At 38.4% G+C, this 17,563-nt stretch overlaps 1 protein-coding gene across 2 annotated transcripts in view; it reads left to right on the forward strand.

The window, feature by feature from the left end:
- Window positions 1-17,563, forward strand: part of LOC106178764 (dual E2 ubiquitin-conjugating enzyme/E3 ubiquitin-protein ligase BIRC6) — a 36,093-nt gene that overhangs the window by 16,700 nt on the left and 1,830 nt on the right. For both annotated transcript variants that reach the window (XM_087006795.1, XM_087006794.1), the window contains exons 30-61: window positions 127-373; window positions 735-978; window positions 1,529-1,690; window positions 2,013-2,462; window positions 2,659-2,786; window positions 3,036-4,018; window positions 4,262-4,450; window positions 5,058-5,258; window positions 5,655-5,931; window positions 6,219-6,466; window positions 6,751-7,090; window positions 7,310-7,854; window positions 8,076-8,272; window positions 8,555-8,699; window positions 9,093-9,329; window positions 9,618-9,743; window positions 10,322-10,492; window positions 10,902-11,066; window positions 11,295-11,566; window positions 11,745-11,952; window positions 12,203-12,417; window positions 12,569-12,640; window positions 12,938-13,159; window positions 13,537-13,702; window positions 13,990-14,176; window positions 14,687-14,823; window positions 15,298-15,402; window positions 15,645-15,859; window positions 16,141-16,302; window positions 16,595-16,672; window positions 16,808-16,996; window positions 17,373-17,507. In XM_087006795.1, coding sequence (XP_086862921.1) covers window positions 127-373; window positions 735-978; window positions 1,529-1,690; window positions 2,013-2,462; window positions 2,659-2,786; window positions 3,036-4,018; window positions 4,262-4,450; window positions 5,058-5,258; window positions 5,655-5,931; window positions 6,219-6,466; window positions 6,751-7,090; window positions 7,310-7,854; window positions 8,076-8,272; window positions 8,555-8,699; window positions 9,093-9,329; window positions 9,618-9,743; window positions 10,322-10,492; window positions 10,902-11,066; window positions 11,295-11,566; window positions 11,745-11,952; window positions 12,203-12,417; window positions 12,569-12,640; window positions 12,938-13,159; window positions 13,537-13,702; window positions 13,990-14,176; window positions 14,687-14,823; window positions 15,298-15,402; window positions 15,645-15,859; window positions 16,141-16,302; window positions 16,595-16,672; window positions 16,808-16,996; window positions 17,373-17,507 — 7,418 coding nt within the window. The remainder of the gene's footprint in view (window positions 1-126; window positions 374-734; window positions 979-1,528; window positions 1,691-2,012; window positions 2,463-2,658; window positions 2,787-3,035; window positions 4,019-4,261; window positions 4,451-5,057; window positions 5,259-5,654; window positions 5,932-6,218; window positions 6,467-6,750; window positions 7,091-7,309; window positions 7,855-8,075; window positions 8,273-8,554; window positions 8,700-9,092; window positions 9,330-9,617; window positions 9,744-10,321; window positions 10,493-10,901; window positions 11,067-11,294; window positions 11,567-11,744; window positions 11,953-12,202; window positions 12,418-12,568; window positions 12,641-12,937; window positions 13,160-13,536; window positions 13,703-13,989; window positions 14,177-14,686; window positions 14,824-15,297; window positions 15,403-15,644; window positions 15,860-16,140; window positions 16,303-16,594; window positions 16,673-16,807; window positions 16,997-17,372; window positions 17,508-17,563) is intronic.

Below are 17,563 nucleotides of genomic sequence, written 5' to 3' on the forward strand. Positions count from 1 at the left end.
TCAACAAAAAAGTGCAGTAAGCTTATGAAAAATGCATTAATTATGTGGTCCTTTGTCTAGTATTTAAAATATTATTTTTGTTTTATCATTTACATTAAAAAGTAACACTATGTTCCGTTTCTACAGGAGCAGACATGGTGGAGGCATACCCCGTTCCATCTGAGCCTATCCCTGTAGTGGGCACAATAGAGGAAATCCCCATGGATATTTCTGAAGACCAGGGGTTCTCCCTCACTTATGATGATCTCTATGGACCAGGTTACAGTGAGCCTGTTACCCCACCAGAGTTACTACCCCCCATGCCTATGCCTCCCCTAGAGGGAGATGCCACACCCCCAGAAGTAGGATCCCTGCAGGATGATGGGTACAAAATGTAAGTATTTTCATATAATGTAAAAAGTTATCACATGGGTTAGACACCTTGCCTGTCATGTGTTTTTCTTTAAATGTGGTGAATGCAGATTTTAGAAATTTGTGTATGTTGACATATTAAATCTTGCTTGACTGTCATACATGAATTTTTCTCTCCAGCTTGGGAATTCACTGCTATCTTTCATCACTGTTTGTAGATTGAACAATGTTCACTTAATAATTCAAAATGTAAGCAATTCAATTGTAGTTGTGGTAGGATAGAGGAAATCTAAATCAAATTCAGACCATACCTGCCATATGTCTTCAGCATTATCTTACATTGAATATTAACACAGATGTAAATTCTTTAAATACAATTTCAGATTATTTGATAGTGCTGGAAAAGCCTTGAGCCTGGGTATGTTCAAAAACATGATGGAAGGGAACAAGAAGAATGTCAAAGTATCAAAAATAAAGATGTCAACAAATTTAAACAGAATGAAGAAAGGCAAAGATTGGCTCTCTGCTCCAGACCCCCGCCTTGGAGCCATGACGAAGGGAACATCTGCCGCAATGGATGCCAGACTGGAGTTCCGTGTAGACTGGAATGCTGAGCTTAAACTCAGGGTATGAATACAGACCTATGACTTTCTCGTATTAAGATTGAAATATTATGTAGGTATATCACAGTGCCCTGTGGCTAGAAACTGAGGGTCTGTGTAACAGAGAGACATCCTGCCATTATATTTGTATAGCTTAGTATTACTGTTCACGTATTGTACACTTGGGTCAGAATCTAGGATTAGGCTTATCTGTACAAATTATATGGGAACTGGAATCTTTGTCATGGGGGGACTCTATTTGACAAAGGGCTCTATTTTCAATTCTGAGACCAGTGGATTTTAGTGTTTAACTAAGATGTCTGATGATATGTACAGCTTTTCTTGCCCAATATTATCAGATATTTCCAGAACTGAGAAATAGGTTTCAAAGTTTTAGATAACCTGAACTACCTATATATAATTATACATAATGCTTGCATAATTCTTCATATAATGGGGAGATGTAAAAGAAAAAGCATTCACTAGTCACCTCTGCTTGGAGTTCAAATACTAGCACTGCCTGATTAAGTGGATCTGTAGATGATGATGACGGGTTTGTTGATCTGTGATTACAGGTGATGCAGTCTCTAGAGGCAGAATCTGTCCAGAGTGCCATCTCCTCTGTCATCCCCCCTGCCCCCCAGCTGCCATTCCCCCAGAGCACAGCTCAGAACACACGGGCTGTATCCACAGATGATGAACAGCTCTCAGAGACCAGCTTTTATGGAGAATATCAGGTGAGATTACTGGATTTTAAAAAATAATTCTTTAACCAAAATTTATTTTATGCTTTTTCAATTTTAGATTTTTGCATTAAAGAGTCTTATATTTTTCTTGCTATTCTGGTAAGTGCGGGGGCTGAAAATACATTTGGCAGCATTTGATCAAAAACGTTTTTTTGCAATTCTTAGATTAGCTTTCCAGTCAGAAGTATCTTTTTTTCACTCAGTCCATTTGTCATGACATAATTATGTCAAGTTTCTTAAAAAGCACTTAAAATTTTCTTGAGACTTATTAACATAAGAATATCTCAAACATGAATTCTTTCTTGTATTCCAGAATGTTCCATCCAATGACATGTTGAGCCAGTGTTTTGACAACCTCTTCATGCAGCTGTACCGTCACCGCGTCAACCTGGACACCATCCTTCAGCTCTGGCTCATCTTCAATGACGACAGCTCTCAGGAGGAGACCACTCAGTCGAACTTTGACCCCAGCCGTGTTCCCATGATCCCTCTGAGTCAGGCTGCAGTGGCTAGCCTGCTGACAGCTCTGGCCTATGAGCCCAATGTCCCAGTCAGGACATGGACCCTGTTCTTCCAGGTGTTAACACTGTTGATGAATGTGAAGCACCACAGGGAACTGGAAGCTACGGCACCTGCTCTGCCAGCAGAGAGGTGGCTTGCCTCTGTAGTGGTCACAGACGATCACCTAATGCCTGTGTTGATTAAGTTTTTAACTGGAGTGTCTTACCAGGGTCCTGTGCTGTCCAATCTGCAGGATACACAGGTAGGTGATCGTACTTTCCTGACGTAGTTTGTAGATGATTCCTGGCAGTTTTTATTGGAATGAATGTTAATGGTAATCAGGTTTGAATAGAATATTCTTTATCAAATTGTTTAAATTCAATGTCAGAAGTATTACTTTTATGATATATATGTTTAAAATTGAAGGTGTATTACACACTGTTTTTCTCCTATCTCAGGTTGGTCCTTTTGCCACCAAAATGTTCCATGAATTTTTGGTACGGCTCCAATTACGCACAGCAGAGGATAATGAAAAACACTTAAAGGAACTGATGCTGAAGTTAGTATACATGCTGACAACAGAGAGGTGGGTACTTCAAAACTATAAAGCCTATAAAATATATTTGAAGTGGAATGTTAAGAGATTCACAAAATACCTTGCAAAATTTTGAAAAAAAATTGAAATAATCAGTATATTTAGATTGATATTTCATTATATCCATGATCACTTTCACATCATTACTGACCTAGATTTTCATTTGCTCATTGATATTCTCCATTATTTGAAATAAAGTTACCTACATATGTGTTTCATATGACATAATTTTGACTTCAGAGGTGCTTTCCACTGTGGACATGGTCCACTGGATGCCCAGTGCAAGTTGCTGGACTATGTCCTTGACCAGCAGTATGACAGTGTGGACATCAGCAATGCCATCAGTGTTATAGAGTCCATTAGTGTCCTGGTCCACCATCACATCCTCAGTCAGGAGAGAGTGCTGTGTAAGAGCCAATCAGACGGAGGAGTCAGTGCAAGGTCGTGTTTTGGTGGGTTATTTTCCAGTCTCTTGAGACCTGGGGACTCCAAGTCAATGGTGGGAGAGGCGAACCGTGATGTGCTGATGTGTAGCCTGTTGAAACTGGTCAATAAACTGATACAGGTTGTGCTGCCAGGACGGAACTCCAGGGGAAGTACAACAGAGGAGGAGCCTATGGATGTCATTGGAGAACCCCTGACAGACTCCAGTAAGCTGAGTCAATCTAGAGCAGGTAATAACTCAACAGTTTTAGAGGGTGCTAGACCCATAGAAGTGTGGTCCAAGTCCGATGAAGAGAAAAGCTCAGAGACTGATGAACAGAAAACTGAGACCGCCTCCTCTCAGGCTAACACACCTACAGCTCCACAGCCAAAGAAAGCATGCTCCCATGGCCCTGATATGAACAGGAAGGAACACACCCTATCAGATGTCATTCTGACACATGAGAAAATAATGACTCACTTGTTGGAAGCTTTGAGTTTCTGTAACAGCAGCACCATGGCCACCATCTTGTGTACCTCTGGACTGCAGGGGAGTATGCAGGACACATTCACGGGGCTGGACGTGCTCTCAGTGGGAGATGGAATATTTCAGATCCTGTGCACACTGAACAAGAAGGCCACAGATATGCAGTTAATAGTGGGACCCATGTACAAGTACCTGTCATCTGGGTTCAGAGGAACTGGTGCACACTCCATTTGCAAGCTCTCTGAGCCCTTGCTCTGGTTCATTCTAAGAGTGCTGGACTGTGATAAAGCTCTAAGTAAATTCCTGGAATTTGGTAAGTGATTGAATTATTAATTTGGACATAATCAATAGAGACATTGAAAATATTTTCTTTTTTCTAAGTCAGCATTATTACATCAGCATATGTTTTTTAATGTATGAAGTTCGCAAGTGAAAAATTTATTTTTTCTTCAATCAACAACTTGTTTTAAAAATATTGTTAGCCTACGGCATTTTATCTAATAAATGGAATTTAAGACCCGTAATACATATAGGCATGTGGTGACTTTGTTTCCAGGAGGTGTAGAAGTGATCTGCAGGAATTTGGTCCAGAGTAACAGGCGAGTGATCAGCACAGGTCCCAGTCTCATCTCCACCATCATGCAGTACCTGGGCAGCAGTAAAATGGCCAGCTATAACCTGTCCAAGTCCAGAGGAAGCACAGACACTGAGGCTGCTGAGGGATTACAGAACTTTGCTCCTTTAGGTAATACAGTGCTTCTAGTCAACTGTGATGACAGTGTTCAAAGGTTTATTTAAAGGTTATGCTGTCCATTTTACAAAATAAAATTGAATTTGAAAATGATTCTGAGACTGTTGTACAACTACAGTGCCCTATCTTGAACAGCATGATATAGTTCTCAGAGGATACTTATTATGTTGAAAAAAGGTTTAAAAAAACGTCAGCTCTGGTCTAATCTGGATAGTCAGGAGGATAATTTTGTAATTATCAAAATGGCCATTTTTAATGAGTTTTTTTTTAATCTACACGTGTTTATTATATAAATTTCCTGAGAATTAGATAAGAATTTGTATATAACCCCTAATGGGTTGTCTCAACCTTAGTACAATACCTAAAGTACACCATCAATCGATTTGAAACCAACTACAACAATAGATCTTAATTAAAATCCATTGATATGTTTTTCTAAAATTTCAAGGTGGATTTTCTTCCATTTGAAATCCTGTTATAAATGTGAGTTTTATGAACATTTATATTTTGACACTTTCTATTATGTCTATGGACAATGTTTAATGGGTACTGACATAGTATTTTAACTATTGTCACAACATTCTCTGGTATTGTTCTCCAGGTTCCATCAGTTCCAGCAGTCCTACAGCCAGTCCAGCTGAGGTGCTGGTCCAGGCGTCTCCACCACACAGGAGAGCCCGGTCAGCAGCCTGGTCCTACCATTACTACCCTGATGAAGCCTGGGTTGATCTTACCATACAGCTCCCATGTGCTGTACTGCTGAAAGAAGTACAGATACAGCCGCATTTAACTTCCCTAGCTAGTAAGTATATAATTTTATATATGTTACTGATAATGGTGTGTTTAGAAAGAAGTAGACCAGAAATAGACTGTGGTTTTACAGATAGCCGGTTTGTGTATTTTAATAATAATTACATGAGAATTGAAAAGTCTGAAGTGTGATTGATATCATTAACCTGGTCATCAGGTGACGTATGTTGATCTAATTATTGCCTGAAGAGACTTATTTATATGAGTTGTTCTGTCTCTAAGAATTTAATTTTTTTTGCAATAAGGCAAAAAGATATGCACTGCAAAGAAATCAGGGTTATAGTATTAAAATAGTTTTAACTTAACAAAAACTAAAAATATTGGACATTTATATGTGTAAATATGTTTGATGACTCTTTGAATCCACAGTCCTTAATTTCTGTTCCAGCATGTCCTGCAGCAGTATCTGTAGAGGTCAGTAGAGATGTAATGCAGAGTGTCCCCATCAGTCCACCAGTGGTCACTAGTGGACTGACCTTTATCAAAATACAGCTCCTTAAGCCTGAGGTAGCCACAGCAGTGACCATCAGACTTCACAAGCCAAAGGACTCCACCACAGTTGGGCTGTCACAGATTCTACTGATGGGGTATACAGCATTTGGTGACAGCAGCTACAGGAACCCTAATGTCTTTGCTCCCTCTGAAGATTTTGTTTCAAGAACTAGGTAATTTTAAACATTCGATTTATAATATTTATAATATAATATAATATTGGTTTATAAGTTCATTTTTGTCATTTTTGAATAAAAGGTAGGTTATATTTTTTTAATGAAATTACATTTTATTATCAAGTAGGTTGCCAGTCTTATCTGGTAAACTGCCAGTGCTGAGAGCACTTGAAAATACTTTTGATATTCACACAGAAATATAAAGACCTGTTGAATGGATATTATAACCATTTTATAGAGATGTAGATGATATTTGTTTTCAATGAGTCCAATTTTAATTACAGTATTGGTTGGCTGCGCCTGCTTCACCACTGCCTGTCCCATGTGGAGGCCATGGCTGAACCCATCGCTGCCGCTGCTGCCCCCACACCTCACCTCCTCAGCACATGTACTGCACTGCTGGTCACCCCAGCTACCAGTATATACTCCTCAAATATAGAGGCAGTGCTGCTCAAGATAGGCTTACACAGCACTGACATGGGATTAGCCCTTCTTGACAACTTACTCAGAAATACAGTCTCTGGTGAACAAGGTATGTGTGGAATAGACATGGTAACGCAGGCTGATTCATATTATACCAGTATTTTGCCTTTCACTTTCATCATATCACAGGTTTCATCATCAGTAGCTAAGAGGAAGTTTGGAGGTGAATTTCTTTCCATCTATAAAGCTCTGTCAATTTGTAAATATTATATTTATGTATAAACTGCATAAAAAAAGCTTGTACACTGTCTTTACCTTCAGCACAGGCATTGTATTCTATTGTTGAAGATATGATATATAACCTATTCTTATAACCTATTCTTTCTGTAATAGACCAGAGTCTTCTACATGGTAAAGTCAATGGAGTTGCTAACGATTCCACAATCGACATCATCTATCAGTTGTGTATGACACAAGATGCAGGTACAGCAGAAAGGATCAGGGCACTTGTTGATTGGCTAGGAGACACAGCCAGAGTAGCTCTGCAGAAAATTGGCAATATAGCAGATGATGGGTATCGTCCCTCACCCAGGGACACTCTAACCCTGACTGCAGAGGGGTTGCCCAACCCTGCCCCTGCTCACATCCACTGCATTGCCTCTGTGTTTTGGCACAGCCAAGAGCTTACTTTGAATTACAATCTGGGGGACATTTTGACCAAGGAGCTTTTAAGGTAAGACAGTGAAATTTTGCAAAATTGTTGAAGTTAAATTACAGTGTATTTCTGTATACCTGACTATTTGAAGAAGGAAGAACATTTTTTTTATATTAAATATCTTAAAGAAGTCGCTAATTAGTCTGAAAGTTATTGAAAGGTTTTCTATACCAAAGTAGTGTACCATTGGGAAGAAACTGTGATCAAAACTGTAACCATATCTTTGTTTTTATCCAGCTCTTTGTACGAGTGGTCTGCTGTTCTTCCTGCCTCCTCCACTCTGAAGACTGCAGTGGACTCTGTGATCTGCTCAGCCTGCTACATACACCCCGAGTACTTCAGCTGCCTCATGGAGTGGATGGGGATCATAGTCAGCATGGAGATGTCTGTGACAGATGACTTCAAAGATGTCACCCAGTCACAGCAGAACCAGGAATCCATGACTGATGACTCCAAGGAAGCTAGTAATGTATTCAGTCTAGACATTGAGCAGACTACTGTACATCAACCAATGACGTTACAGGATTTGGGTCACATGATCTTAGATGAGGTTCACCTAGCAACACTTGGTGTGGCCTGTCAGTCTGAAAGTGCAGTGCGGCAGCTTCTAGAGTCCGGATTCCCAGCTATGTTGGCCCAGGCAATGTATGAGTTTTGTAATAAAGAGCTTGGACGATACAGTGACTCTTTGTCTTTCTCTGAAAAGACAACTGACTCTGTCAAAACTAATAACTTGAAGAAAGGTTCTCGAAGGAAAGAAAGTGTGGAATCTCTAGCATCAGGTCAGTATAAATACAGACAGATTGGATTGATAGTTGAATGGTTTTAGAACTGTGGTTGAAACGACTTCAGTTTTGGAATGGATTGATAAATGCTTTGGATTTAGACCAAGGTTTACAATGTACTGAAACAATTAAAACATTTTGAAAGCAATTATACGTTTTTTGTGCAACAGTGAAAAATAATTTCACCCTTGTAACTAATATATATTGCTTGCCATTAGACAAAGGCATATGTTTGACAGCAGACCTGGTAGCTCCAGTCCTCCATTTCTTTACCACGGTGACCCAGGAGTCCGTGATGAAGGACTGGCTGGGGGATAATGAGGGCAATATTTTCTGGAGTGTGTTACTGAACATGCTGTGTAACACACCTGCTCAGACAGCACTACTGGATGCCTGTACTACCAACAGGTGCAAGGTAAGAGATGGATCTTACTGGACCTTCTACATATCACTAAGACTCTCCTAAATGGATCAACAAACCTACTACATGCAGGTTTTATAATGATTTGGTGTCTCTTCTTTTGATTAAAACCTTAATTCGTGACTGTTTGATTGAAAAAAATACTTTGAAAAAAATCTTGGTTAAAAACAGGCAGTTAAAGCCAGTCAGTTACCATTCTAAAAATGTTTTCCTGTTAAAATATTCATCATTATGTCAAATCTGATTTTAAAGATGAATACGTATATATTTGATCAGGTCATGTCAGGACACCAGAGGGCCGCCATAGAGAGTGCTGCTGTAGTATTCTTCACCAAAGTGGTCACCTGTCACTCCACAAACCAGAAGTTATTTGCCCAGGTGTTGTGTGATGTTATCAAAGGACAGGGATCACCACATGCAGGTAAAATTACAATTTCTTCACTTAATTGTTTGGTGATTATATTGAGATTTTTAATATTATCCAGGTATTGTATTTCAATTCACTGTGATTGAAAATTTTTCGTTTTTTATGATGTATTTAAGAAGGAATTTACACCAGGATTTTGTTTTCGTTTTGATCACCAAAAGTTAGATTGCAGATATGGTGCTACCCTTAAATCTATTCATCATCTTGTTATGTGGCATGGTTGTTCATTCAACAGAATCAAATATGAGTTCCAAGGTTGAAGCCAATAATTTTAGGCAATTTCTGAGGACCTACATATTTCTTTAATTATCCCAGTTACATGTTTTGTCTTAAATGTTTAAATGAAAATTGATGAAATTTGCTTTCATCCTTTTGTTTATTTTCCAGTACTTAATCAGGGCAACCTGCCACTGTCAGGTTTTACACGGCGCCTTTTCCTGCAAGTGTTACTGGAGGATGAAAAGATCCTGGTGGCATTCAAGTCCTCGTCATCTCTGTACAAGGGCACCAGTAATGCCTCCACCAGTGTACTGCAGCATCCCAAGTTTGGAGCAGGGCACAAGTTCCGCACCATGGAGCTCAGCTTGCAGATGACATGTGGAGAGGTCCTGTCTAAAGTTTCAGGTAATTTTTTTTAAGAAGATCATGTGAATGCATGCAAATAAGCATTTTGTATTTGTTTTTTCCCCACTAACTTGATTTTAACTGTGGAAATGATAAGCCAGGCAATAGTGATACTTTAGATTTGCTTGATACTGTACTTTCCTTTTTTGTGCATTTTCCAAGGTCATAATCTTTTATATCAGCATGCATTCTAGGAGACATGATTTCTTTATTATATCATTATTATTATTATTATTATCATCATACTCTTCTTCAATAAAAGTATCATAAAAATACCTTCTACTTTAGACACCCCTTCATTAACAGCTCAGCTGTTAGAATCCAGAGAAGAGAAGAAAAAACTAGAGGCCCTAGCAGATAAAGACACCAATGACCTGGCCCTGGAGGTCATGGAGGACATTACACAGGCAGCAGGTGAGCAGATAGTTGCACGTAGTTAAAATTTACCAGCTATTATGAGGAAATTGAGTATTCAGCATAAAGCAGAAAAATGTGCTTTTACAAGCTATGCATGCAATTTTGATATACTGCTTTATTTGAGTAACCTAATACATTCAATGCATGAAGTAAGCTGATTTGATGTAGAACTCAGTAAAAAATATTAAGATGTCTTCTTTCTCTGAATGTTAATGGACTAATGAATGTCTTAGCACACACATTAATGCATGAATGTATGAACAAGGGAACTAACTTGTTTCTAATTTAATCGATTCTGGTCATTACATTCATGTGTAAGTCATAGATCTATAATTGATATAAATCATTAGAAAAGAAAATTTCTCATTCTATCTCGCATTTGAAAATTATTATTAAAAAATTGACTAAGCTTGGAACTAATTATAAGTATCCAAGTATAGATCTTTCAGAAAAGCCTATTTTACCCAACTTATTACACCAAATAAGGTTGGCATATGAATTCCAATATCTACACAACTTTCATTGCATTCCCTTTCCAGTTCATTCATTAATTCAATCAATCCTCTATTTTTCAGGATTTAAAGCCAAAGACAAGCGTGACAAAGACAAGCAGAACAGTCAGGTATTGAAGGGGAATGGTTTACCACCCAGACCCCCTGCCAGACTGGGCTATGTACTGGCAGATAAAGGAGCTGGAAGTACTTTCCACATCCCACTGCTCACTCTGTTCCATGATCTTATGCCAGGTGAGGGATGTGGAATTTATTTGTGATATTTTAATTGAAATGTCATAGATATGTAGAGACTTTTCACTTATGTCAGTTTGATTTAATTTTTGCAAGGTTTGTTCTTGTGAGATACTTTTTAATTTTTTTAACCATTGAATATTTTAATTAGGAAAAGAGAACATAAATTTTTAAAACTGAAAGTGGGATCACATTTTTATAACTTAGCTAAATAAGTTGGGTATATTAAGGATAGTTTTATGCTAGCATATACATGACAAGATTTTGTAATGATTTGTTCATCCAGTTTGAAGTTTTTGTATGTGATATATAATACTAATCGAGGTCCAGTGGTAGATCCAAGTATTGTGAATATTCAATTACTTTTCTCATAAAAAAAAATCTTACATGCTATTTTCTCTGTGTTAAGGTCAAGCACTTCCCAGTGATCTCAGTCTGTCTCAGCTGTTGGTTTTACTACACCACCGTGGGTTCCCAGAGGGTTACTCTGCCCTGGAGTTTACCTTGAGGCTTAGAGCAAGGAAGATAACTGCAGGCAAGCCAGAGAAGAGGGGCAAGGGATATGACCCTAAAGGTAAACTAAGAAATGCATCATTCATTAATCTATTTTATTGATATATTTTAATGATTAATAGTTTTATTTGTGATAAATTTGATATTATTGGTGCAAAAAATTAATTCAGAACTATTTTGTCAAAATGTATATGAGGCAATCAGTGGTAATCTTTGGTACCAATAAATAGTCTTAAGTTTTATTTGGCTGCTCTCCATTAGACTGTGACATTTACTGCATCCCTTTTAGATCCTAATCAAGTAGGAGAACTAGTGAAACATCCAAGTGAGCCTGAGGGAGAAACCATCCCAGATGAGGTCTTATTACAGACCCCCAGCTATCCCTCTGCCCTGCAGGTTTTTGCCAGTGTCGGGGGTCTTGCTCTGTTAGCAGAACATCTGCCACTGCTTTACCCAGAGATCTCACGCCATGTGTCGCCAACAGAGGGCAACAGAGATGCTAGCTCCAATAGCCTTGGACATGATTGGGTTACCATTGAAGGGGATGATATATTTGAAGATGTGAGTATAGAAGTTAAAAAATGGAATTGCAGTGCTCTGTAAAATGTTAAATAAATTTTTCGTTGAGTCAAAGTAAGGCAAGTTTATATGAATTGTAATGCATTTTATGATTTATTAAATGTAAAACATTTGTGAAACTTACCTCATTGTGATATTAATAGTTTTTCCCTTTCTTCAGGATATTTATGAACCTATATCACACAGCCAGCCATCTCAGTCATCTCGTCAGAACACTTTCAGCCACCCGTCAGTACCCCCTCACTCCATGGTGGCCTTTGGTCTGTTCCTGAGGCTGCCTGGCTATGCTGAGGTCCTGCTGAAGGAGAGGAAGAGGGCCCAGTGTCTGCTTAGGCTGGTACTAGGAGTGACAGATGATGGGGATGGAGGTGATGACATATGATCTTCACAAGCAAAAAAAAAGAGAGAGAGAGAGAGAGAGATGGAGCTCATTTTTTGCTTAGACAAACTCACTACTTTATTAAAATTGTTAAAAGTTTCTCTATCTTTCTTTTCTCTCTTTAAATGCCTCTCTCATAAATTACAGATAAGTCCAGACAAGACCAATATAAAGTTATTGTACACTTTTGCCCTTTTAAACAGTTCACCAAGAATAACTTATATTGTTAATTTTCACAGGTCACATTCTAAGTTCTTCCATGGCCGGCTCCCTGCCAACTCTCCCATTCCATGTGCTGAGGACACTGTTTGCTGCCCAACCTCTGACTACAGATGATGGGGTGGTGTTACGGCGCATGACACTGGAGATAGGAGCTTTACATTTAATCCTGGCTTGCCTCTCTGTGCTGAGTCACCATGGTCCAAGGGAACCATTGCCTGGCTTTCATCAAGAGGTGATGAGAAAACATGTGGTCAAGACTTTATAATTACTTACCTTGCATTATAAACCCTAATTCAAATTAGTATTATTGCATGCCTTGTTATTGAATCTATGATCCAACATATTGAGTTAGGTAAAAAGATTGGTCTGATTTCTGTTTTTAGCCGAGGATTTCTGCTACCCAGGTCGCCTCCTGTGTAGTTGCTCAGCCACAGCCACCACAACCACCATTTAAAGTAAGGGCAGATAGGACTGTTGCTGACTTTATAAAAAAGAATTGCTTTAAATCCAGTTATGCTACATTTCATTATTGACAATTAGTATAATATTGATTTTTTTGTGATCTCTTTGTCAAGAAGTCTACAAGTTGTTTTATCTTCTTTATATGAAATGCTGTTATTAAAATCTTTTCTTAATGATCAGAATATAGGTACCCTAGATTTTGCCTGTAAGACCCTAGAGTTTGCCTGTAAGTATGTAGCTTACTTTTAACAATCAAGTTTAGCTTACTTTTAACAATCTGTGTCCTTCAGCTGATCCAGGCCGCTACTTCCATGTCCAACTGGAGTCAGCTCCAGAGCAGCAGCAGCAGCAGTGTCCAGGCCCCCGTGAACTCTGTTGGGGATGAGAAGAGCCAGCACTACTGGGCCAAGGGGACTGGGTTTGGGACAGGGTCCACTACCTCAAGCTGGGATGCTGAACAGGCACTGCTCAGACAGAAAAGTGAAGAGGAACACGTCACGTATCTACTGCAGGTGTGTAGTGCTGGTTGTCACTGTTATCTGGTCGTGTTGATCTTTCAGGGGAATCTCACTTTTAATGTAGATTGTGGCCCATTGTAATATATTGCAGCGGAGTGAGAGTGACATCAATTTCCATTTGATGAATCCAGCTTCTCTGGTACACCCTTTCATCAATCAAAATGTGGATAATTAAATTTAATAAAATTATTTCAGGTGCCTAGAAATTATCATTTCGTTCCCCTTTAAATTATACGTTAGTATCAGTTTCTGTGATGTCACACTCCAAAATGACTGGCTCTGCATTACCTTTAAATATTTGTTTTAACAGTCAAGCAATAGACATTTTTGTTGTTGTCATTAACCAGCTGTGAAAAATTTTGTTTATACAGGTATTAGCTAGTTATATCAACCCAGGAGGTGCAGTGCCCAAGGACTTTGAATCCCCAGAGTACCCCAGCACTGCTGAGAAAATGGCTCTCCCAGCTAATGTACCAGAGCTGCTCAGCCAGTCCTGTCTTGTTCCAGCCATTTCTTCATATCTCAGGAATGATTCAGGTTAGTGGGGGCCTGTTTTTATACTTTATGGACACACAACTCTTCTAAATCTGTTATTTTTGGACTGTTTGTGAATGTTACACCTTGCACAGAGATAACATAAATTGCCAAACAATACTTTGGCATATTTCATATAAGTATGTAGAAATAAAACAAATAAATGATAGATGGCTCTAAACAAAATCGCTACAGTAGCTGCAATGTTGAATGTGACTAGATATCTTTACTATGATATTTTAGTATTTCTGTTTAAATATCTTCAGTGTTCATATATTTGTGTATTCCAGTATTAGACATGGCCCGTCATGTGCCCCTGTACAAATCATTACTGGAGCTGTTGCGTGCCATAGCTGTGTGTCCTCTCCTAGTGCCTTTACTGCTGCCACTGGACAAAGAGGAAGGGGCTGAGGCCTCGGTGGAGACATTACTGGAGAAGATGAAAGCCTGTGTGGACACATATGCAAGCAGACTCAAGTAAGTGGAGTTAGACCAATACATGTATTGCACAGTCTACCTCAGATTTTTTGTCTTTTATTTTTGGACACATATTCAAGCAAACTCAAGTAAGTGTAGTTTGAGTAATATGGTCTATTGTGCAGTTTACCTCAGATTTTTTTTTTTTTTGCATTTAGGTGTATAGTTTTATTTCTGAGCTCAGTTTATTTCCAATCTGATGTGAAATGAAAATTTCATTCTGTGACCTTATTAAATTCATTTACAGCTATCATTCTTCATTTATCTATTTTATGTGAATAATTTTTATCATAAATTATTATAAGATAAAATGTAGCCTGACCTGTTGAGCTTGTTATTGTTATTATTAAGGTGAAAAAAGTGAAAGACAATTCAGTTGCAGATGATGCCATCCAATAAAGTTCTTTAAAATTAAACATACCAGATTTAGAATTATTACTTAAGATGTCTGTTATGCTTTTGGATGTGCAACCAGTTACTTTTGTCAAAGCACTGAACTTTTTCTTACAGCTGTAATTCCAAAGGCAAGACTAAGAGTCGACGAGAGGATGATGATGAGTCAGAGGGGCTGGCCTTGTTGATACCTGACATCCAAGAGACGGCAAGGATGACCAAAATAGCTACTGACAGGATCAAAGATGAGACAGGTGGGTTGGGTGGTTGACTGGTTGTTGGTTTGCTGGTTGGTTGCCTGACTGGTTGTTGGCTTGCCGGTTGGTTGCCTAACTGGTTGTTGGTTTGCTGCTTGGTTGCCTGACTGGTTGTTGGTTTGCTGGTTGGTTGCCTGACAGGTTGTTGATTTGCCGGTTGGTTGCCTGACTGGTTGTTGGTTTGCTGCTTGGTTGCCTGACTGGTTGTTGGTTTGCTGCTTGGTTGCCTGACTGGTTGTTGGTTTGCTGCTTGGTTGCCTGACTAGTTGTTGGTTTGCTGGCTGATTCATTGGATGACTGGTTCGTTGGTTAATTGGTTGACTGGTTGGTATTTTGGTTGTGTATGTGAGGGCGCAGATGTACCAGTGTATGTAAATGCTATTTTCAACTGAATAAGAAAGACCCTAGCTTGATTTAGGTTCAGAGGATGTTAGAGTTGCCTGTTTATGTATGCTTCTGTTTTATTCCTAGAACCAGGAGAACAGCAGACAAGCACTGAAGAGTCCAGAGGGGCAATGAAAGATAGCACAACATCAGATGCAAACTACATGGAGATCATGAAAGAGCTGCAATTTGGTAAGATGATTCTACTATATATAAATATGTCATGTACTAAGTACTGAAAATGAAATAAACAGTATACTGAAATGGCTTATTTTGTGTTAATTACTTTTTTTATTTAAAAAGATAGTAAGATACTATTTATGTATATAAGATGCAAAATCAAGGTTTTAAGAATATGAAAATACTTGTGATGAAATGAGTCAATGTTTTATATCACAACATTAAAAGGTTCACCATTTTTGTCTTTTCTTCAGACACACACCAACTACTCACAGATGAAAGTGGCACTCTGAAATTCCTGTCTCCCCACCATTACGAGTCCAATGTGAGATCTGCAGGAGAAATCAACAATCCTGCTCGCTCTCGTCGCCTGGCACAGGAGGCAGTCACGCTGTCCACCTCTCTGCCTCTGTCTGCTAGCAGCAGTGTGTTTGTCAGGTGTGATGAAGAAAGACTGGATATTATGAAGGTTTGTGTTTGCAGGTTCTTAAGATTTACTAAAGTGAAGGAAATGCGAATCACTAGAAGAAAAAATATGAAAAATAAGTTTTCTTTTTGTGTTTAAAAGAGTAGTTGAATATGTGATATTTTTACTGAATCAGTGACTGAAAGATGTTTGTATTTAGAAACATTATTTCAATCAGGGATGTAAACTGCCTGAGATATTTTGATATGAACAGTATTTAGTACATTATATTTGTCAAAGTTTCCAATCAGGGAAATAACATATTGAATAATGAATATTTGTAGGTGTTGATAACTGGGCCAGCGGATACACCATATGCCAATGGCTGCTTTGAGTTTGATGTGTACTTCCCACAAGATTATCCAAACTCTCCTCCACTCATCAACCTGGAGACCACTGGCAACCACATAGTTCGATTTAATCCCAATTTATACAATGATGGCAAGGTAAATATTGGTGAATGCAGTCTATGCTTAATGAGTTTATATATTCTAAAATTATGTTTTTCATATATTATTGTCTCAATATAGGAATATGCATAATGGTCAACAGATTTGATCTCCATTTTAATTTCCTGGTGTTATTAAACACTTGTGCATTCAAGTTTACCATTCCAGACAATTTTATCTTTTTTAATTGAGTACATGTGTAATCAACAAAATTTCAGGTGTGATATCTTTACATCTTTGGCTGTATTTGTAAAAAGGATTTTGTATATTATCTTGCATTGTTTTTCAGGTGTGTCTTAGTGTTCTTAATACATGGCATGGGAGACCAGAGGAAAAGTGGAATTCACAGACATCAAGCTTCTTACAGGTACATTTAATATGTTAGACAAGCTTATAAAGAGCACATATAGTGACATGAAACTATATACATGACTATAACTACATGCTAAAAGAATATTTTAAACGTAGCACTATTCAAACAACTATTTTCTTCTTTTCACAGGTTTTGGTATCCATCCAATCTCTTATCTTAGTCTCTGAGCCATACTTCAATGAGCCAGGTTATGAGAGATCTCGTGGCACCCCTTCAGGCACAGCCAGCTCTAGAGAGTATGATGCCAACATCAGACAAGCTACAGTCAAATGGGCCATGCTGGAGATGCTGAAGAACCCTACTCCTTGTCTCAAAGAGGTAAGCAAAGATTGATTTTTTTTTCTGATTTAAATTGTAAATCCAATTTTTTTTTCACCTTAACCAGCCCCAGACCCTCACTCATAAGATCACCGAGCTATTTTTCCTACATCTTCCATACTGATCAAAATTATGTCTGTAAACATCGTAAAGACTTTTGTAGACAGAATCAACTGGTATGTTATGCTGCAATAATAAAAAGTTTCTAGAAGATGCAAAATTTATAATACAGTCCACAAGAAGCATAAAGCCTTGGCAGAATCTATTAATACTACTGCATGATCAGCTATCTTTACTGGTCCTAAATAATAACTCTTCTTTATACCATTCTTGCGTTAAAATTATATTTAAAATGTTTAATATTTTAACGTTACAGGTGATTCACAAACATTTTTGGTTAAAGAGGAGAGAGATCACAGCCCAGGTGGAAGAATGGATCCAGGAAATGGAGAGCTACAGTGGTGATAAGAGGACTGGCAGGGCCATAGCTCTCAGTAATGTGGCTCTCAAGGTAAGTCCATCACTTATCAAATGACTGAGGGATGGCATAGAGGTTATGTGCTATCA

Source organism: Lingula anatina, chromosome 2, assembly GCF_051362555.1.
Source record: "Lingula anatina isolate TDL-2025a chromosome 2, LinAna3.0, whole genome shotgun sequence".
NCBI classification, from domain to species: Eukaryota; Metazoa; Brachiopoda; class Lingulata; order Lingulida; family Lingulidae; genus Lingula; species Lingula anatina.